Source organism: Stegastes partitus, unplaced genomic scaffold (assembly GCF_000690725.1).
Source record: "Stegastes partitus isolate 25-593 unplaced genomic scaffold, Stegastes_partitus-1.0.2 Scaffold296, whole genome shotgun sequence".
NCBI lineage: Eukaryota > Metazoa > Chordata > Actinopteri > Pomacentridae > Stegastes > Stegastes partitus.
The window spans coordinates 468,919-485,699 of NW_007578027.1; the positions used below are offsets into that span (position 1 = coordinate 468,919).

The 16,781-nt window shown below is 40.7% G+C and overlaps 2 protein-coding genes across 2 annotated transcripts; one reads left to right on the plus strand and one right to left on the minus strand.

The window, feature by feature from the left end:
- Nucleotides 1–3,378: 3,378 nt before the first annotated feature.
- Nucleotides 3,379–8,138, plus strand: vstm5 (V-set and transmembrane domain containing 5). The gene is made up of 4 exons (XM_008283062.1): nucleotides 3,379–3,863; nucleotides 5,802–6,128; nucleotides 7,275–7,418; nucleotides 7,828–8,138. The coding sequence occupies exons 1-4, from the start codon at nucleotides 3,788–3,790 to the stop codon at nucleotides 7,911–7,913; spliced, it is 633 nt and encodes a 210-aa protein (XP_008281284.1). The 5' UTR covers nucleotides 3,379–3,787; the 3' UTR covers nucleotides 7,914–8,138.
- A 149-nt stretch (nucleotides 8,139–8,287) lies between these two features.
- On the minus strand, nucleotides 8,288–16,603 carry med17 (mediator complex subunit 17). The gene is made up of 13 exons (XM_008283064.1): nucleotides 16,499–16,603; nucleotides 14,696–14,940; nucleotides 13,818–13,981; nucleotides 13,395–13,614; nucleotides 13,172–13,308; nucleotides 12,814–12,895; nucleotides 12,541–12,693; nucleotides 12,063–12,193; nucleotides 11,263–11,447; nucleotides 10,983–11,120; nucleotides 10,773–10,890; nucleotides 10,415–10,574; nucleotides 8,288–8,823 (listed from the first exon to the last, which is right to left on the minus strand). Exons 2-13 carry the CDS (start codon nucleotides 14,928–14,930, stop codon nucleotides 8,615–8,617), a joined length of 1,932 nt encoding a protein of 643 aa, XP_008281286.1. The 5' UTR covers nucleotides 14,931–14,940; nucleotides 16,499–16,603; the 3' UTR covers nucleotides 8,288–8,614.
- Nucleotides 16,604–16,781: the final 178 nt, after the last annotated feature.

The window sequence follows — 16,781 nt, forward strand, 5'->3', positions numbered from 1 at the left end:
TTTTAGCTCTTTGCTAAAAAATGCTGCTTATTCTACATCACTTTCAAACTATATTTATCAACACATAATTCAAATGTGTTTATTGGGTATTTAGAGTTTGGATCTTCTAGTAATGAAAACAGTCCTAGATTGATAACTTGCTCTCCTCTAACAGAATCATATTAAATATCTACTTCACCTGGCTTCTATGTCCTCCCAACTGTCTTTAATAGTGTGATATAAAGGCTTTTGTCTGACTTAAGTCATCCTTAAATGTGGCATTTTACCCCAACAAGAGGTTGTGATCAGAATAAAGAACAGAAGATATTTAAGCTGAGAGAACTTTTGCTGTGTTTGTGACTCTATGCACCTCTGCCATTTCCCCACAGGAAACTTTGATATGCAGTTATCCTCAATACAGCAACAAGATTAAACTTATTTATCAAGCATTTCAAGGTTAGCCTATTTTGCATTGTATAAAGCTACAGCAAGAAAAGATGGAGATGAAAATTAACAACTGGGGAAAAAAAAAAAAAAAACCCACACAACATGCTTCTCTTTGTAGAAAAAAAGAAGGGTCAGATTTTCTATTTGAGGAATGACCTCGATATTAAAGAAAAAAAAGATTGAGGAGCAAACTATAATTTAAACTTTTTACTGTAGTCAGAACTCACTCATCAACAACCCAGCTACACCTTACATTACTAGTTTTCTTTCAACATCCATAGAGGGGGTGCACCGTTCCTGGAAGTACTGCAATACCAGGTCGATGCGTGGAGTGGACGGAGCAAGCCCCTATTCCATCTCCCTGTTCCAAAAATCAATTTAATATATGGTCCCCGGGTAGGGGACGTATCAGATATTAAACTGATAAGAACAGATACTACACTTGATCTTAGCCAAAAGGCCGAGAAGCGATACCGGGAACACGTCGGAGGAAACCACCTCCTTCTCCGCACTGTCAATCTAACTCCTGGTTTGGAAAATAAAAACTAAAGACAAATTACACATTTTACCTCGTCATACAAAATACTAACGATGTACGACGACATCGTGTAACACTGCTGTTGTTTTGTTGCGCTAAATTAAATCAACCGATGTTCACAAATGCAGCTTCGTGTGTCTTCCTGGACACGTGGTACGTTTTAGACCAATAGGAAGCAGAGAAACAGAACCTGCAAATAAACTAATCTTCATTCACATACACTTTCCAAAATATACAGTGACTCTATATTTTCGCGTATTTAGTCTTTCGGTTGACTTTATGAAGTAGATAAAAGTTGTGATGTTGAGGAAAATAATGTTTTTTTTTAACGATCCTGATTCACAACAAACGGAGCACTTCCAGCGGTCTCTAGTGGAGAGGACGGCTAACGACACACTTCATGTTCATGCTCAACACAAACCAACCTGTCAGTAAATACAATGTTAGCTAACCAGCTGGTTACCGTGGGAGGTCTAACTAAATACATTCAACATGCCTGGATCAACTCTGTTTTATAATCCACGAAAAGCAGGCGCGAAAATGTAATTATTACAAATCTCACAACCTCAACATGAGCACCAACAGTGTCTAACATGACGGTAAAAACAACGTTAATTTAAATAAGGACCTTAGAGGGCCTACACACCACTATCACTCACATATACTTGTACCAAACTGAAGTTGATTGAGCAAACTCTATAAAGCCGTTAGCTAGCTGTGTAATATTTTATCCAGTTTATTTAATACGCCGAAAAACACACGTGAAGAAACGTGAAAACTGAAGAAGGCCTAAGCGTGCTAGTTAGCTAACTGTGCTAATTCTGCTGCGTCACACTCAAAGCAGTCGACAAAATAATGTCTTCTGACTTACAGTTGTCTAAATAGTTAACACGACAGTCTAACTCGCTAAAATGAATGTAAAGTTGGATGGTTCGAGAAAACTCACCAAGCGTTGTCGTCCACTCCGTTAATTAATTAATTGCTAGCTAACAGACGCTGCACCTGCGTTTGGCGCAGGGGGGACAAAATGGCGCAGGCTTCTTGAGCTTGAACTCGGCGTTTAACGAGCCGAACGTCGACGGTAAAATAAAACCCACGAACAAAATACAGAAGACAGCTTGCAAACTGTCGCAAGAAGCAGCCAAAACGCTCCCACCCTAAACTAAACCCAACTTCTAACGCCGTTTTCAATAATTCGAGCTAAATCCGCGGAAAAAGAGCCGACATCCGGACTAAGCGTCAACTAACGGTTTTTGAACGAAACTTTATTTTCACCTGTTCAGCTACGTCATCAAAATCACTGAGCTGAATTTAATCAGAAAATAGTTTTGAAAAAGTGACTCAACATAAGGTACTACATTTAACAATTAAAGATTTTAAAATGTAATAGTTTATTAAATACACTTTAAAAAAAAGTACTCCATTTTAATTATTGAGAATTTTGATTAAGAAAGTTAAACGTCTTTTTAATATTGAATAGCACTTATCATACAGTGGTTGCAAAAGTAATTAAAGAAAATTTAAACATGCCAGGATTATAAAATATCGTGCCTCCAATAATAATAAGAAGAATTCAAAGAAGGACAAGACAAGCAACAAAATACAAATAAATACATGGAGTTAATTGACAGCCAGTTTGTGTTTGTATTCTTTTTGTTTGTTTGTTTCTTTGGTTTTTCAAGAATTCACTCTTTAATCTCATCTGGTAAAGAAAAAATGTGCAATGTGCAGTAGCAGCTGTATCAATATGTATATGTTAAGTAAATATGCCAGGGCTAAAGGGTTTGTTTCATATTGTATTTATAAACTAGAGTTGGGGGTTTGGTATAAAACTGATTTACAAATGTATTCATGTGGGTGATTTATAGCCACCTAATGAGTCGTTTCCTTCAGAGAAAACACTTGTTTTTTGTTATTAATAAAGATAGTCTACTTGCCTGTACAATATAGTTTATTTAGACATAGATTTGTGACGATGCATTTTATGTGATTTTATGTCATAACTATAACAATATCTTAGTTTGGCTCTTCACAAATGTAGTTAGAACACCACACTGTAGAATTTCATACAAAAATGTCAGCCTGGCTAGAAATTAGTCTTTTGAAGGTCTAAAATCATTTATTGATAAAGCTATATTTATTTAAAGTAGAAACTAACTCATATAACAAAGCCACTAAAGCACAGGATCAAGCAGCTTTTCACAGCCTTCTATACTGAAGTGTCAGTTCACTGGGTCTGTTGTGTTATTTGGTGCATACGTGTGAGTACACACTTCCTGTTGGACACGTTCTACCAGGTGTGTCGCAGCATGAATACCGGGTGATTCAACCTGTCCTGGTTTCATTTTGTGATAGGGTGTCTGTGTGCGGCCCAGTGAGTGTTGGCTCAGTGGGAGTTGTGGAAAAGCTGAGAAGGATATACTGTGTTTTTTAGCTCTGCAGCTTTCTTTCCTCAGGTGAGCGCGCCTGAGTGTGAGGTCACACAAGCGCTCGGTACATGTTTGCTCAGTAATCTCCGGCTGAACCTGTCTGATAGGTGTGGGCTGGCTGGCACTGACTTGCGTAGGTATGAGGAGAGATCCAGCACAGTCCTGAGAGAGGAGGGAAACTGCAGCACTTCTGTGACACACACTGTTGGACTTTCTCACAAAAATTACAAGGAGAACTCACACAAACTTCAGCGAAAAGAAAAAGAGCGAGGAAACTGTGGGAACGAGGAAAAGCTGTGGTGGATAACAAACGGAGAGAAGAAGGTCCTCAGAATGTGAATCAACCTGGAGGAGATTCTTCTTCTGCGGTTCGACAAATGGGTCTGGGATTCTAATGTGGCATTTCAAGCTCTGGGATGTACAAGATGTTGCTGTGTTTCTCAGCATCACATTATATATGTGTCACCTCGGTAAGCTCTGCCGCACACGTCTCATTTTGTCTTTCTCCATGTATTGTACTGTGGCGTTTGACGGCTGGCCAGCAGGACAATCCTATATTTGTTCAGCACTAAATACATAGCATCAGGGTGCAGCTCTTTCTATAGAAACTAACAGTAAAAACCTGGCGGGATTCTAAACAGGGAGGTGAAACTCACAACATTTTCTGAGATTCTTTGAATTAACTTGCTCAACTCGTAGATCAGCACAGTCCTGTTCTGTACACACTGCTGTGCATTTCACCGTGTAACCATCAGATTGTCCTGAAGTGTACCCAAGTTCTCAGTACATTAAAGCTGAATTCAGTTGCACAAAAAATGGAATTAAAACTGTGCAGAAAAATTACAGCATGTCCTGATCTGATGTGATTTGCTTTGATTGAGTCACAAATTGAGTCATGAACCTGAAAGGCTTTAAAGAACATTTATTTAATCTATTCTTTTGCGCAAAAACAATGTAAGTATTTGTAAAGGCTTATTGCTTCATCATCATTTTAAGTTGACGAGCAGGTAGGAACTGTTCCCACACTGCCTCGTTTCTTAGTCAGCGCAGGTATTCTCATGTGGAATTCTTTACCTGTGCTTCATTAAGCAAACATAGCACCAGCAGAACCAGATCCCCCGCTGACACCTGCGTGAAAACATTTAACGAGGGGTGGCCAAAACAGCCCTGAGACCAAAACTTCTGCAAATTGTCACTTCTCATCTTGCTCGACTAGTTTCAGGTTGTAATTTGACAGAGAAGCCAGCAGAGTAACTCATTTCTGGCTCTACGTGGCATTTGAGGCAAATGAGTCACAGCGATTGTCAGCAGCCAACTGTGTCATGGTGAAATATTTTCCTTTTATGGCTCTGTTTTGTGTCATGTGCTGACATATTTCTGCTCCACTTACATCTGCATGAAGGTTGAACAGTAACCAAAGGTAGAGGTGTTTGTCATGCAGTGTTTCTGTGCCTCCTAAACTTATACATCACATCACATTAATGCTCCATTCTTATCTATTCACATCTAAACATACAATCTCTGGCCTCATGTATTTATCTGTTTACAAATCTTTTTGTGTGTGTTCTTTTATCTTTTATCAGCAAAGGTACAAAATCTTGATCAACATGAAGTAACCAACAAAAATCACGTGCAATATGTCACTTTCATGTACAAAACTGTCAACGTAATGTGAAATATTTCATTTTTATCTCAGTATAATTGCCAGCTTTATTTTTTACTGTTCTTTTCCAGCCTTAGTTTAGCCTATTTATTGTGTTTCACTGACGTATCGTACTTATGTCTTATTGTTATGTTGGCACTGCGTTTCTTATGTCTTTTTGTTTTTTTGAGTAAAATAAGATAAGACAATTCTTTATTAAACCTCATGGGGGAAATTCAGGAATTCAGGAAAATCTGACACAAGAATTTCTTTTGGGAGCAACAAAGGTTTATCTTATCTTTTCTCTTTTCTTATCTTGTTTTATCTTTATCTTATCTTATCATTCTTAAAAGAAACCAAAACAACATTAAACAGGACCACCAAGGACAGCAGCAGAAGGTTATACTCTAACATGATTATACAACGCTCAGAGAACAAAGCAGAACTTACAGAGAACCAAAAGAAACTAACTGATAAATTAAAAAGTAACTAAAAAGGCAGCTCAAATAAATCTACAGGTGACTCAGAGACAAACGAGAGCGGCGCAAAGAAGAATAAAAAAACAAATCCTTGAAGAAAGACAGAACCAGAACCAGCAGCAAACAGTAAATTCATTCAAAACAAAAAAGCCTATTTCATTATTAACATCCATTTTAATGAACGTTTTTCTCTCAACAAAGGCTCTTCTGAAGTTTTCATGTCTTTTAATGCTCTTTGCTGGTTAAAGTCTGTATCTTCACATCTCTTTATGCTTCTTCTTTGTCAGCCGGAGCCATCTCCATCGTTTCTCCTCAGAGGAGCCTCACCAGGTCAGTGCAGGAGGATGTGTTCTTCTCACTGGATGTAACTTGCAATGGGATCCCCACCATACAATGGACCTTTATGTCAGGAGCGGTGAGCCGGACTATAGGGACTTGGCAGCCGGGGGTTTACACCAACATAACGGTGGATTACAGCAGCAGAGTGCAATCCTACGACAACGGTTCTATGGGCCTGTCGGACCTGCGGCTGCAGGACGCTGGATACTACGTGGTCACTGTCACAGAGGCAACAGGAAGCAGCAAGGACGCTGGGTTTGTCCTGAAAGTCAACGGTGAGTGGATCTGGCCTCCATACAGCTCACATAGAGAGACAGAATTTGGAAAAGCTCATTTAGCCAAACTGGAATCATCTTCTCTTCCATTAGAGTCACTGAGGAACAGCCAAGAAGCATAGCTTTAAGGGAATTAAAAGCACTTGCTTCATACCTGTTGCCTAATTCAAGCAGCAGCAAATCAGCCTGGAAAAAAAAAAACAACAAAAAAAGAAAAAAGCAGACAGCAAGAGCAAGACACAAAAATTCCTTGACATGATTTAACAAGCAAAGATGGTCCAAACTGAGGGATGAAATAAAACCCAGAGTCTTAAGTTTCACAGAGTCTGTGTGAGAGTGTGGTAACAGTTGTGTTAGGATGTCAGGAGCCCTGCCCAGGTTTCCCAAACAGGCAGACTCATGACTGTTGATAAAAGTGGGCAGGACAGTGTGACAAAGAAAACAGTCGAGCAAGAGGAACTCACTGACACTGCATGTTGTTAAAGAGTGTTAATAACAGGAATCTTATTTAGTGTGCGAGTGCAAGCTAGTGAGGAGTGGTGAAAGAAAAAAAAGGAAGGTTGGGTGAAAATAGACAACAAACAGGAATGGAGATGATGAGATATAGTTTGATAGATTTGATTATGTGAAAATGCAGGATGGATAAAATGAGGCATGTGGAAAATATAAAGTCTGATGATGAAAACTGAATATCTCCAAGGCAACAAATAAAATATCTATCTATCAGTCTATCTATCTATCTATCTATCTATCTATCTATCTATCTATCTATCTATCTATCTATGAGGAAAAAGCTGTAAGTTTGCATCGATTTTTTCAGGAAGAGTTGCAGAAGCTTGCGTTGCTGTTAATAGGGATCCTAATAAAGACTGAAAGAAAAGTGACAAAGCACCAGAGTGCCCTTGAGCAACACTGCTGTAGTCGCGCTACAGGTCAGACAGGTCAGACTAACTTCCCTCAACAAAATAAGGTTCAATTTCAGCCAAAACACTTGTGATTGACACACAGTACTGGTACCTGTGAAGGATGTGAAAGTCTGGAATGACCGAAGCTATTCATCAGTCACATCCCTGACAGACAACCTGATCGGGGATTCTGGTGTTTAGAGGACGTTGTCTGAAGTGAATCTGTGTTCGTGTCTTCCAGAGGTTCTGTATGAGGATCTTCAGTACCTGTCTGTCTCTGCGCTCGCTCTGGCCTGTTTGGCTGGACTCCTCATGCTGGCCATGTGGCTGCTGGACAAGGCCTACAGGAGGATAGTGGCCTGGAGGCGCAGGAGACAGATGCCAGGTAAAGCAACAACAAGTCTCTGTCTTTAAAGCACATTCATGGTATCGAACGCCTTTTAAGTCACACAAGACAAGCTTCATAATTTACTACAGTAGCTCATTGACAGTGCAAAAAGTTAACTCATGCAGGTGCAGCTACTTTTTGAGATGATTGATATTTCAAAAAGTGTATTCAGGCGGTTTGTTTGCACTGGAGTTCATGGTTTACTCAGGTTCTTTCTAACCGCTGTGTCACTGAGTGAGACGTCTGCATGTGGCTTGTTGGGCGTGAATGTGGGCTGATGTTATCTATTGTATCTAAATAAAGGCGTGTTTCAGTACAAAGGTCTGTGACGTTCTATTGTGGCTTCGTTACAGGAGCGCGTTGTGTCGATGCCGGTTTCTGTATTGACGGTTTTAATCTTCCCCAGAAAACGACACGACGGAGCTGCAGCCTCTCGACCGACATCAGTCTGAGCCCCGGCATGAAAACACACCCGAGGCTGCTCCGAGCTGAAACACAAGGACCCGTTTATAGAGCTGAGATGTAAATAAATTAACTGTATCACTGTTTAAATTCAAGCTCGATCAGCGGAGGCGGATTGTTAATTATGAAAAGCATGTTTACATTTTCTACTGAATCCACGTGCATCTCCAGCCCACTGCGGAGGACTGGAGTGAACGTGAATACATCTGAGATGACACTGGAACACAATACATAATGTATTTATTGTCTATCAAATGGAGTTTGTCTTTTTCTTTTTCATGTCTGTACTTTCAACCTGTGAGCCGACGGAGGTTAAATTTAGGGCTTATTTATTTAGAAAACTAGAGGGTCAGATTAAAAGTTTGCAAAATGCGGCTGCTCCAAACCAAAAATCCAGAAACTCGTTCCTCTCTGTAAATTCATTGCTTTATTCTTAAGAGCAAAATATTCATCGGCACAAATACGTACGAACTGAGAGGCGTTGCTTTCTATTTTGTATCAAACTGTTGGAGGTAAACACACACTACACATCTTCAAAAACAGAGCAGGCAGCAGATACTACGATGTGTGGAAATGAGCTTATAGCAGTCAGTGAGCTGGATTATAAAAACCAGTGGAAGAAGGAGAGACATGTTTTTACAAGTAGGACTGTATCATTGCAAATCTGAGGTTTCTGTGGAGTCTGTGTGAGAGCTGTTGGCTGTCCAGTTCAGAGGAGAGTCAGGTTGTATCTAAGGACACGGAGTCAGCGCAGCCATGAGGAGCTCCATCTTGTAAACGAAGTTGCGTCCCTCCATCTTGCTCCAGTGGACCTCTTTGTACGGCCCTCTGAGGTGGCTCCACTTGGCGTCCTGGATGATGTCGCTCTTCGGCAGCTCTTTGGTCTGGCTGCGAGGGAACTGGACCAAAACTTTACAGCCGCTCTCCGGGCCGTTACGCACTGAAAAGAAACACACACGTTATTAATCTCTCATATTAACACATCCGTATTTCACTTGTATTAACTGAAGGTTCTGAGGATGTTCAGTATTTGTCAGGTGGCCTCAGGATAACAGTTTATGAAGCTGACATGATGCATTCCAGGAATGATTTTGTGGTGATGCCTCTTAATGATCCCTCAGCTTGTATCAGCTTGTTTCTGTGATTTCCTGCTTCTTTCTAAACTGACTGGGAGACTGTTGTATTGCTGTAGCTCTGTTGCCAGTAGGAATACCAGAGAACGTCTGTTAACACACAATTCATCAGGTCTTATCTCTGCTTCTGGCCTATACGGGATAATCTCAGTAGTGAAATTAGTTTTATTGCTTGTCGTCGGCGTGTCTGATGGTGACCCAGGACTGTAATGACAATATAATGATTGAGCTTGTTTACCCGGATGTCTGGTAATTTATTGAGTGGACTAACAGCTCTGTCATCACAGTGGGGGGTTCAGCCTCTTTTTATAGCCGTCTGAGAGAACAGGTGGGGCTGTGTCTCATTTTTACATTTATTTTATCTCATACTTCGTTATTTTTACAGCGTGATTGCCTTAATTTTATATTCAGCAGCAAAAAGAAACATGAAGCATAATGCCCCTCGTCAAGAATCCAACTCGAGGAACGTATGTGGTCTTAAGAATCAGACCACAGACTATGAGTCAATCCAGCTGTTTACACAGGTTCTTTGCTTACACTACACACCTGTAAAGGTGAGGTGTGTGTAGTGAGTTTCTTATACGATCATCTATTTTCCTGTGATACTGGGTTTTGCCAAAACACAGATGTTCCACAGCTCAGTACTCTGCCTGGTAGAGCTGCAGCGTTGACTAGTCGATTGGTTGGTGGCAATCTTAAAAAGCATGGACAGGTTTTAATCCATGACTGTTGGCTGAGGGAGGAACACACCCACATTCTCACAGCTTTGAACTCTCCCAACCTAACGTAGACTGCTCCAACACATTTAACTGAACGGTTACTCCGAGTCGACTACAAACTAACTGATGTCTAGTCAGTGCGGCAGCATTTTAGCCAAAAAGTCAAGTGGAAGCTTTGCAGACAGTAATTTGTGTATCACAGCTCAACAACCAACATGTCCGGTTATGTAAAAACATTCACCAACTTGTCTGTGTGATATTTTTCAGTAGCTCTTGTGCTGCATTACCAGCTGATGCATTTTCACAAATCATGTGAATCCCAGTCTGCTCTAATCACTTTAGTGGAAAATAACCAGGTTACAATGTTTTAATATGCAGCAAATACTATCTTCTGTGTTAATTTAAAATTCATTTCGGTTAATCAGGCTAGCAAGTAGCGTGAACTCAGTGCACTGTGGAACATTCAGTTCATCTACAGATTTCTTTTTTTCCCCACAATCAATCAATCATGAATCAATCCACCCCAACAGCAGCAATAAAACTTTACAAATACCTGAATTTTAACCCATTTATTATTTATCAGGTTTACATTGCTGCCATGGTGGCAGCATATAAATAGAATAATATAAAAACACACACTGGGGCTCAATCAGGATCATAACCTCAGAACCTGCCTCACCTGAGATGGCGTATTCTCCATTGGGAGAAGCAACAGTGACGGCGGAGGCGTTTCCGATGCTCTCCACTGGGCCCAGACCCACATGGTTGCTGAAGCTCAGGACGTGCCAGCCCATTACTTTAGCCAGCTGCTGAACTGCATGAACCTGATGCTGTGACATCTGTAACAAGGGGGAAGGGATACACGTGACTTAAAAACGTGACACCCAGACTTGCAAACAGAAGCTGTGCACCTATAACCAGTGAGGAAAACTTGTAGCTGACATGATGTTTTGAGCTCAGCTGAGCCGTCGTACAAGCTGCTTCCAAGAAACCCAGTCTGTGTGAAAGTTGACTATGTTGGAAGTTAGCTGTGGTACCTGCGAGAGGAGAAAGTCCTGCAGCTCCTGCTCCTGGTGTGACAGTGTGATGACGCGTCCGTCTCTGTGAACCACCCTGATTTGCTCGACGCCGATGTTCAGCTGCAGCTGGATGGATCTAAACACACAAAAACATGTGAAGCCTTATCTGAGAGTGTCCATGAGCCAGGCATTAAAGACATCATGAGTCCTTCTCCCTCCTGCACTTACTTGCAGATCTGCTCGTAGCCCTGCGAGGTGATGAGCACCTTGACACTGGACTCGTACACATCGTTGATGTTGGACCAGTGAGCCTGAATCTGAGGATCCTCGATCCGGCTGGCCAAGCTGTCGATGGTCCGCGCCGTCCTGGTCACCACAAAGACAAACACTGTGATGCCCACTGCGATTCCTTCATAAAGCACCTGATAACGGTTCTATTTCTAGATTAATTTCTCTGACATCAAACTGCAAAGACTGTTGCTGGTATCAACCATATGAATTAAGTTACCTGCTACGTAGGAAGATGTGTTTGGCCTGTTTGATGATCTTCTCCAGCAGCCCCTCACTCTGCTGTAAGTTGGAGATTTCAGTCTTGTCGTAGGCCAGCGGTCCTGCTAGACGCAGGCGTTTGTGGCCAAAGGGGGCGCTGGCAGGATGTGGCATCACCACAGAGCTCAGCTGCTGCTTGTGGAACTAAGAAAGAAACAAGGTGGTTCAACGTAATGACCATTTGATTTGCTTGAAACTTTTCTTGTGAAATGGTACCTGTGACATTCTAAGTTATTATATATTAAGTACTTTCTGAGATTTTTCTTTTTTAAATTGCTGACTGACTCACTTTCCGCTCATTTTTTCACACTTTAAAATCGAGTCTTTATTTAAAAAACAATATCTTAGGAACTACTAAAGAAAAAAGTCTAGAATTTTCAGCTATTTCTCGTCACGATATTGATACAGAATCTGCAATACTGGACAAGCAGATCAACTAATCTCTGATCATGGGTGAGCTGAAATAAAAAAAAATTAAGCCATCATGAAATCTTTGAGCTCTTATTAAGAAAAAAATGTAAAATGCAAAAGTCAACGAGGGATATTTTCTGCATGTCACAATAGAACAAAACAAAAGAAAAATACTTAGAAAGTTATTTTTTGCTAAACTTTTAAGACAAATTGTGCCAAAATGTTATAGAAAATTTCACAAACATCTTTGTAAATATCCATATTTTATGTTGTGAAAATGTCAGGCTAATCAGAGATGGCAGAGCAGAAACTGTTCCAGACGAGATGTAAAATGTCGTCACATCTCACCTCCCTCATCATTTGGTGCAGATTGTGTTCCAGTACGTAAAGGTGGTTGTCCGGTTTGGACTTCTCTGGAGACGCCCGGTTGTTCTTCTTCTCTCCGGTAGAGTGGCACAGCGAGATTGAAAGCTGCAGACCTTTAAAAGGGAATCACAGAAAGGTCTGAGTGTGTTTGCTGAATCCGGAGCCACAGAGATGATTAAAAAACAACAAAAAAAAAAGCAGGAATGTTTGAGTTACAATGTTTGATCAGTGAACAAAGCCCTACCCTTTTAGAGAAAAACTCTAATGTAAACATGAATATTTGCCCCTGGAGAGAAACTGAACTTTGGATGAACTCCTGGTGTAAAAAGTCTCTTCACGTACAGTAAAGGAGTCAGAAAGCTCCAACCTGACACAGGCAGACTGTCACTTTAATGTTAAACGTGCAACAAATAGAGAACCTTTTTGCTTCCCGTTTCGATGTTGCAACGAGAGTTCTGACCTGGGAACGGCTGAGAGATGATCTGGTTCTTCACAACAATATGAGGAATCTGGGATTTAATCTGAACAGCCTCTCTGGACAGCTGGGCAAAGATCTCCTTACAGAGCAAAACGTTCTGAGCCGCCTCGAGCTTCACGTGCCACGGCTGCGTGCCTGAGCAGAGAGGAAGGAAAAGAAACAAGAACTAAATATCACTGAATCTAAATAAACAAATTCAGAGCCACTTTTAAACATTTAAAATGCAATTCCATGTTTGTGTGTGCTGAAACATACTGCTCTTGTTCTTTTGCGGTCTCCTGAACAGGTTGACGGTTCCCAGGTCACCGATGTCGGGGGCTTGTTTCTGGATGGACACCTGAAGACAAAAACATACTGAAGTGTTACGGCTACAGATTTCTGAAATCATCTAAAATAAATGAATGAATGCAGTATGGAAAGTATAAAAAAATATATTAAGAAAAGAACTACACAGGTAAGCAGAGTCCACAAAATAATTTGTGAATCTAATAATCATCATTTCCTTTCATTTATTTTCTTCACATTTCACCTGTAAAACTCAAATCAACCCAAACGCGTTTTCAACTCTATTTTAATAGAAAATAGCATTACGGAGACGTTATTCCCCTCTGACCTTGATATAAGCTGATCCCTCCAAGTCACTGGGGATCTGGACATCCAGGGGGCAGTAGTCCTCCGGGATCTTCTTGTCTAGATCGATGTCAGTGTTTTTGATCACCTCAAATGTGCCATGATGAGGAAAAAGGGAACCTGCATGGATAAATAAAAAAGCAGAGTTAGTTAGTTTGTAGAACACATCAGTGCGACAGATTTGTCTGAGTGACAGGACTGATCACCTGCACTCCGGTAGCTGAGGTCTCCCAGGATCTTGTCTCCGACTTTGCGTAGCTTCCACTGTGATCGGAGTCGCAGCAGCTCAGAGTTGAAGTCTCGCTGCCTCCTGTTCTCCTGGTTCTCTGCGACTGACTTGCTGAGCTTCTCTGCTCCCTTCATGAGGAGCTGCGCTGCTGTACCCAGTGATTTCTTCTTACTGATCAGCTGGAACACCTGAGGCGTCTGCAGACGGTCGACAGGATGTTTTTGTTTTTCTTTTTACAAATAGACATTGGGTACCAGTAAATGTGCAAGTAAAACAATGAGTGGGTGCACAGACGTCTTTGAGTAATGTAAGTAATTTGCACACTTGCATATTATCCAGTGTTTCCCCTCCTGTAGATGTTTAGTAATGGCAGTGATGGGGATATGCTGCGGTAGGTTACCTTGCCAGCTGTTGGATCCTGAGACACTGGATCTAAAGCCATGTACTTCTTCTCCTTCACCACACTGAGCACATCATAAAGAACACACATCTCTGTCAGGGCACTGCGAAGGTTGTTACGCACTGAGTCCCAGGGCCAAAGAGAAGGCTGAAACTTCACTGTACCTGTTTAAAAACCAAACAACCAAACACTAATTAGATTTCATTCTGATGGAGAAAACAGAATCAATACGACTCAGTTGTATTATTCTGTGCTCCTGTCTTGTGGCAACTGCAGCATTCGTTCTTGATAAAAATAAGTTGTTACAGAAAGGAGTGAAAGTAGTAAATGTGAACTGTAGCGTCTTTAATTTTCCCGATAAACTTCAGAGTACTTCGTTTTTCTGGCTTCTACCTTTTAAAATCATTTACATTTTCAACCTTATATGTCACCTTAAGCAGTAAAATAAATAAATAAAAATCAGGAAATATAAACAGTTAATTGGGGTAAACTTGTGCAACTTCTTTGTTATTTATTATTAACTAGGATTAGTAAATAAAATGAATGCAAGTATACTGTAAAAAAAAAAAAAAAAAAAACATCTGAATAACCGGTTGAATTAATGCAAGTTAACTTTTTAAATAGGATGTGCAACTTTTTAGTGATTTTAAAAATAATATTGCCTAAAATTGTCTTCAAGGATTTTTGCCTCCTACAATACATTTCTTAAAATTTCAAGTCCAGAAATGTATTGACCTGAAGGAACCTTGACAGAGAAAGTTCAGCTTCACATGTAACACTGACATGTGCTGTGCAGCAATCTGACTGCTTTAACTATGATTGTAGCTGGTGTCCATCAAGTTAATGGAATCTAGCTCAGCCTCTAACACATACGTTACCTTCTTCTTCTTCTTGCTCCTGCTTCCCCCACTCTCGGTCCCTGGGTTCCCCCTCGACACCTTCCTCCTCTGAGTCGGATCCCTGGCTGAAGTCAATCCTTTGCGCCAACTTTGATAAATTCTGGGACATGGACAGAGGAGGGACGTATGTCTCTGTCCCATCCAGGGCCACTTCCTGCACCTGCTTCTCGCAGGAAGACTCGATGCTGACCCGCACAGCTGGACCACCAGACATGATGATGCACCTGAGGGCAGAAGGACAAGCAGAGAGATTCAGTCATCAAGCTGTCTGAGATAGAGGCCAGCATAAAGCAGGTCAGCTAAGTGGCACTCTGCAAACCTGAACTTACTACTCTGACATCTATTAAAGTCAGTTTAATAAGAGTAAGTGAAATATAGATTCACTTCATAAGATGATTAAGATGAAAAAGAAAACAAAACCAACACTTAAACTGTCATGTTCAGTTGAGTGTTTCGCAGAACACCGACACTGTAAAAGTACTGCAATACCACATTGTTAAAAATGATGCTAAGTACAATTTTGCTGATACCAATACCAGCAGTGTTGACTGACATCTAAGTGCGACAGCAGAGTAGTGATCCGCTACCTTTCCCTGCCAGCATGGTGGATGCACCAAGTGCTTCTTTCTCTCTGGAAGCTTTCATAGAAATCCAAGCACCGATGCCAACTGTGCACAGCTTGTGGACACGGCAAAGGCAAAGCGAAATATTTAATTATGCTGCTGCCCTGTGATACCTGGTGACCTGTCCACAGTGTCCCCTGCCTTCACCCTGACTCGGCTGGGATAGGCTCCAGCCCCCCTGTGACCCTAGTGAGGATTAAGCAGTGTATAGATGATGGATGGATGGATCTTGCTGACAGACGTGTCACTTTGTTCAAGGATTCACAGAGCAGCAACTTAGTGAATGTGATAGATAATATAAGTACAATATGCCCGCAAATATAATTCAGACAAGTGTGATTCGTTTTGTAACAAACATTTTTCACCATTGTGCTAATTAGAGAAATGATGAATGTTGAACTTGACTTTATCTTTATGGCTAATTCACCAATGTGGCATACACAGCTTTCACACTGGTACACTTCACCATAATTACCAAGCTGCTAAATATCAGCTGTTCACAAGTACACAAATAAACAACACCAGTGATACTAGATCAACTAAAGTCTCACTTATCTCTGCAAGGATGCCATCATTTATAACAAGTAGAGACCTGAACATGTAAAGAGGTGGCCAAGTCCCTCCAGTTTTAGTTGGGCATTAAAAACACACTGTGGTTCAATATTTCATTTATGTCGCTTTGTGGCTTATTTTCACTACCTCCACTGCCCTGCTATGACTTTGTAAAATGCTTTCAGATTTTGTTCTTTTCATTAAATAATAATAAAAAAAAGTTCCACGTTTTGTCGTCTGGTATTTTAATACTTCTCCTGATGTTTTATGTTTATGTCGTGGTATCTTTTCAGTATAATATCGAAGTCAGAATTCTGATATCGTGACACTTCCAGTCCAGTCATGTAGTTTGTTTTTATGATAATACAGCCATTTAGGACTTTTGGTGACCTACTGTTTAATATGCTAGATGAAATGACTTGTCTTTCACACATTAAGTTATTTTCTACATTCAACGACGGCTGCATTGAATCGTGTATTGCTGCGTCTAGCTAGCGGTACTAGCGAGCGTTAGCCTAATGCTAAACTTACTGGATAAATGAAAAACTCCCGAGCGCGAAAGTGCAGTTTAAGTGGCAGCATAACACTTTATCAGTGTAAGTCTTACCTGTTGAATTCACTAGAGTCACGAATATAAACAGTTATTCCGTGGAGCTGTGTTATATTTTCAGTAGCGCTGTGAATGGCTCATTCTTAGCTCTCAACACAGGAAACAGCGCAGCTACGCTATCGTCCCCCGGTGTGATGCTAACGGACTCTGGGGCTGATTTCAGCGTTAAGCTTTTCGTTGTTTTTTCCTTAGTGTCGATTTTAACTTTTAGATTCTGTTATTAATTTTCAATTTTATGTAAATTTAGTAGGAAAAAAATAGTAACGTAAATATTGTGCGT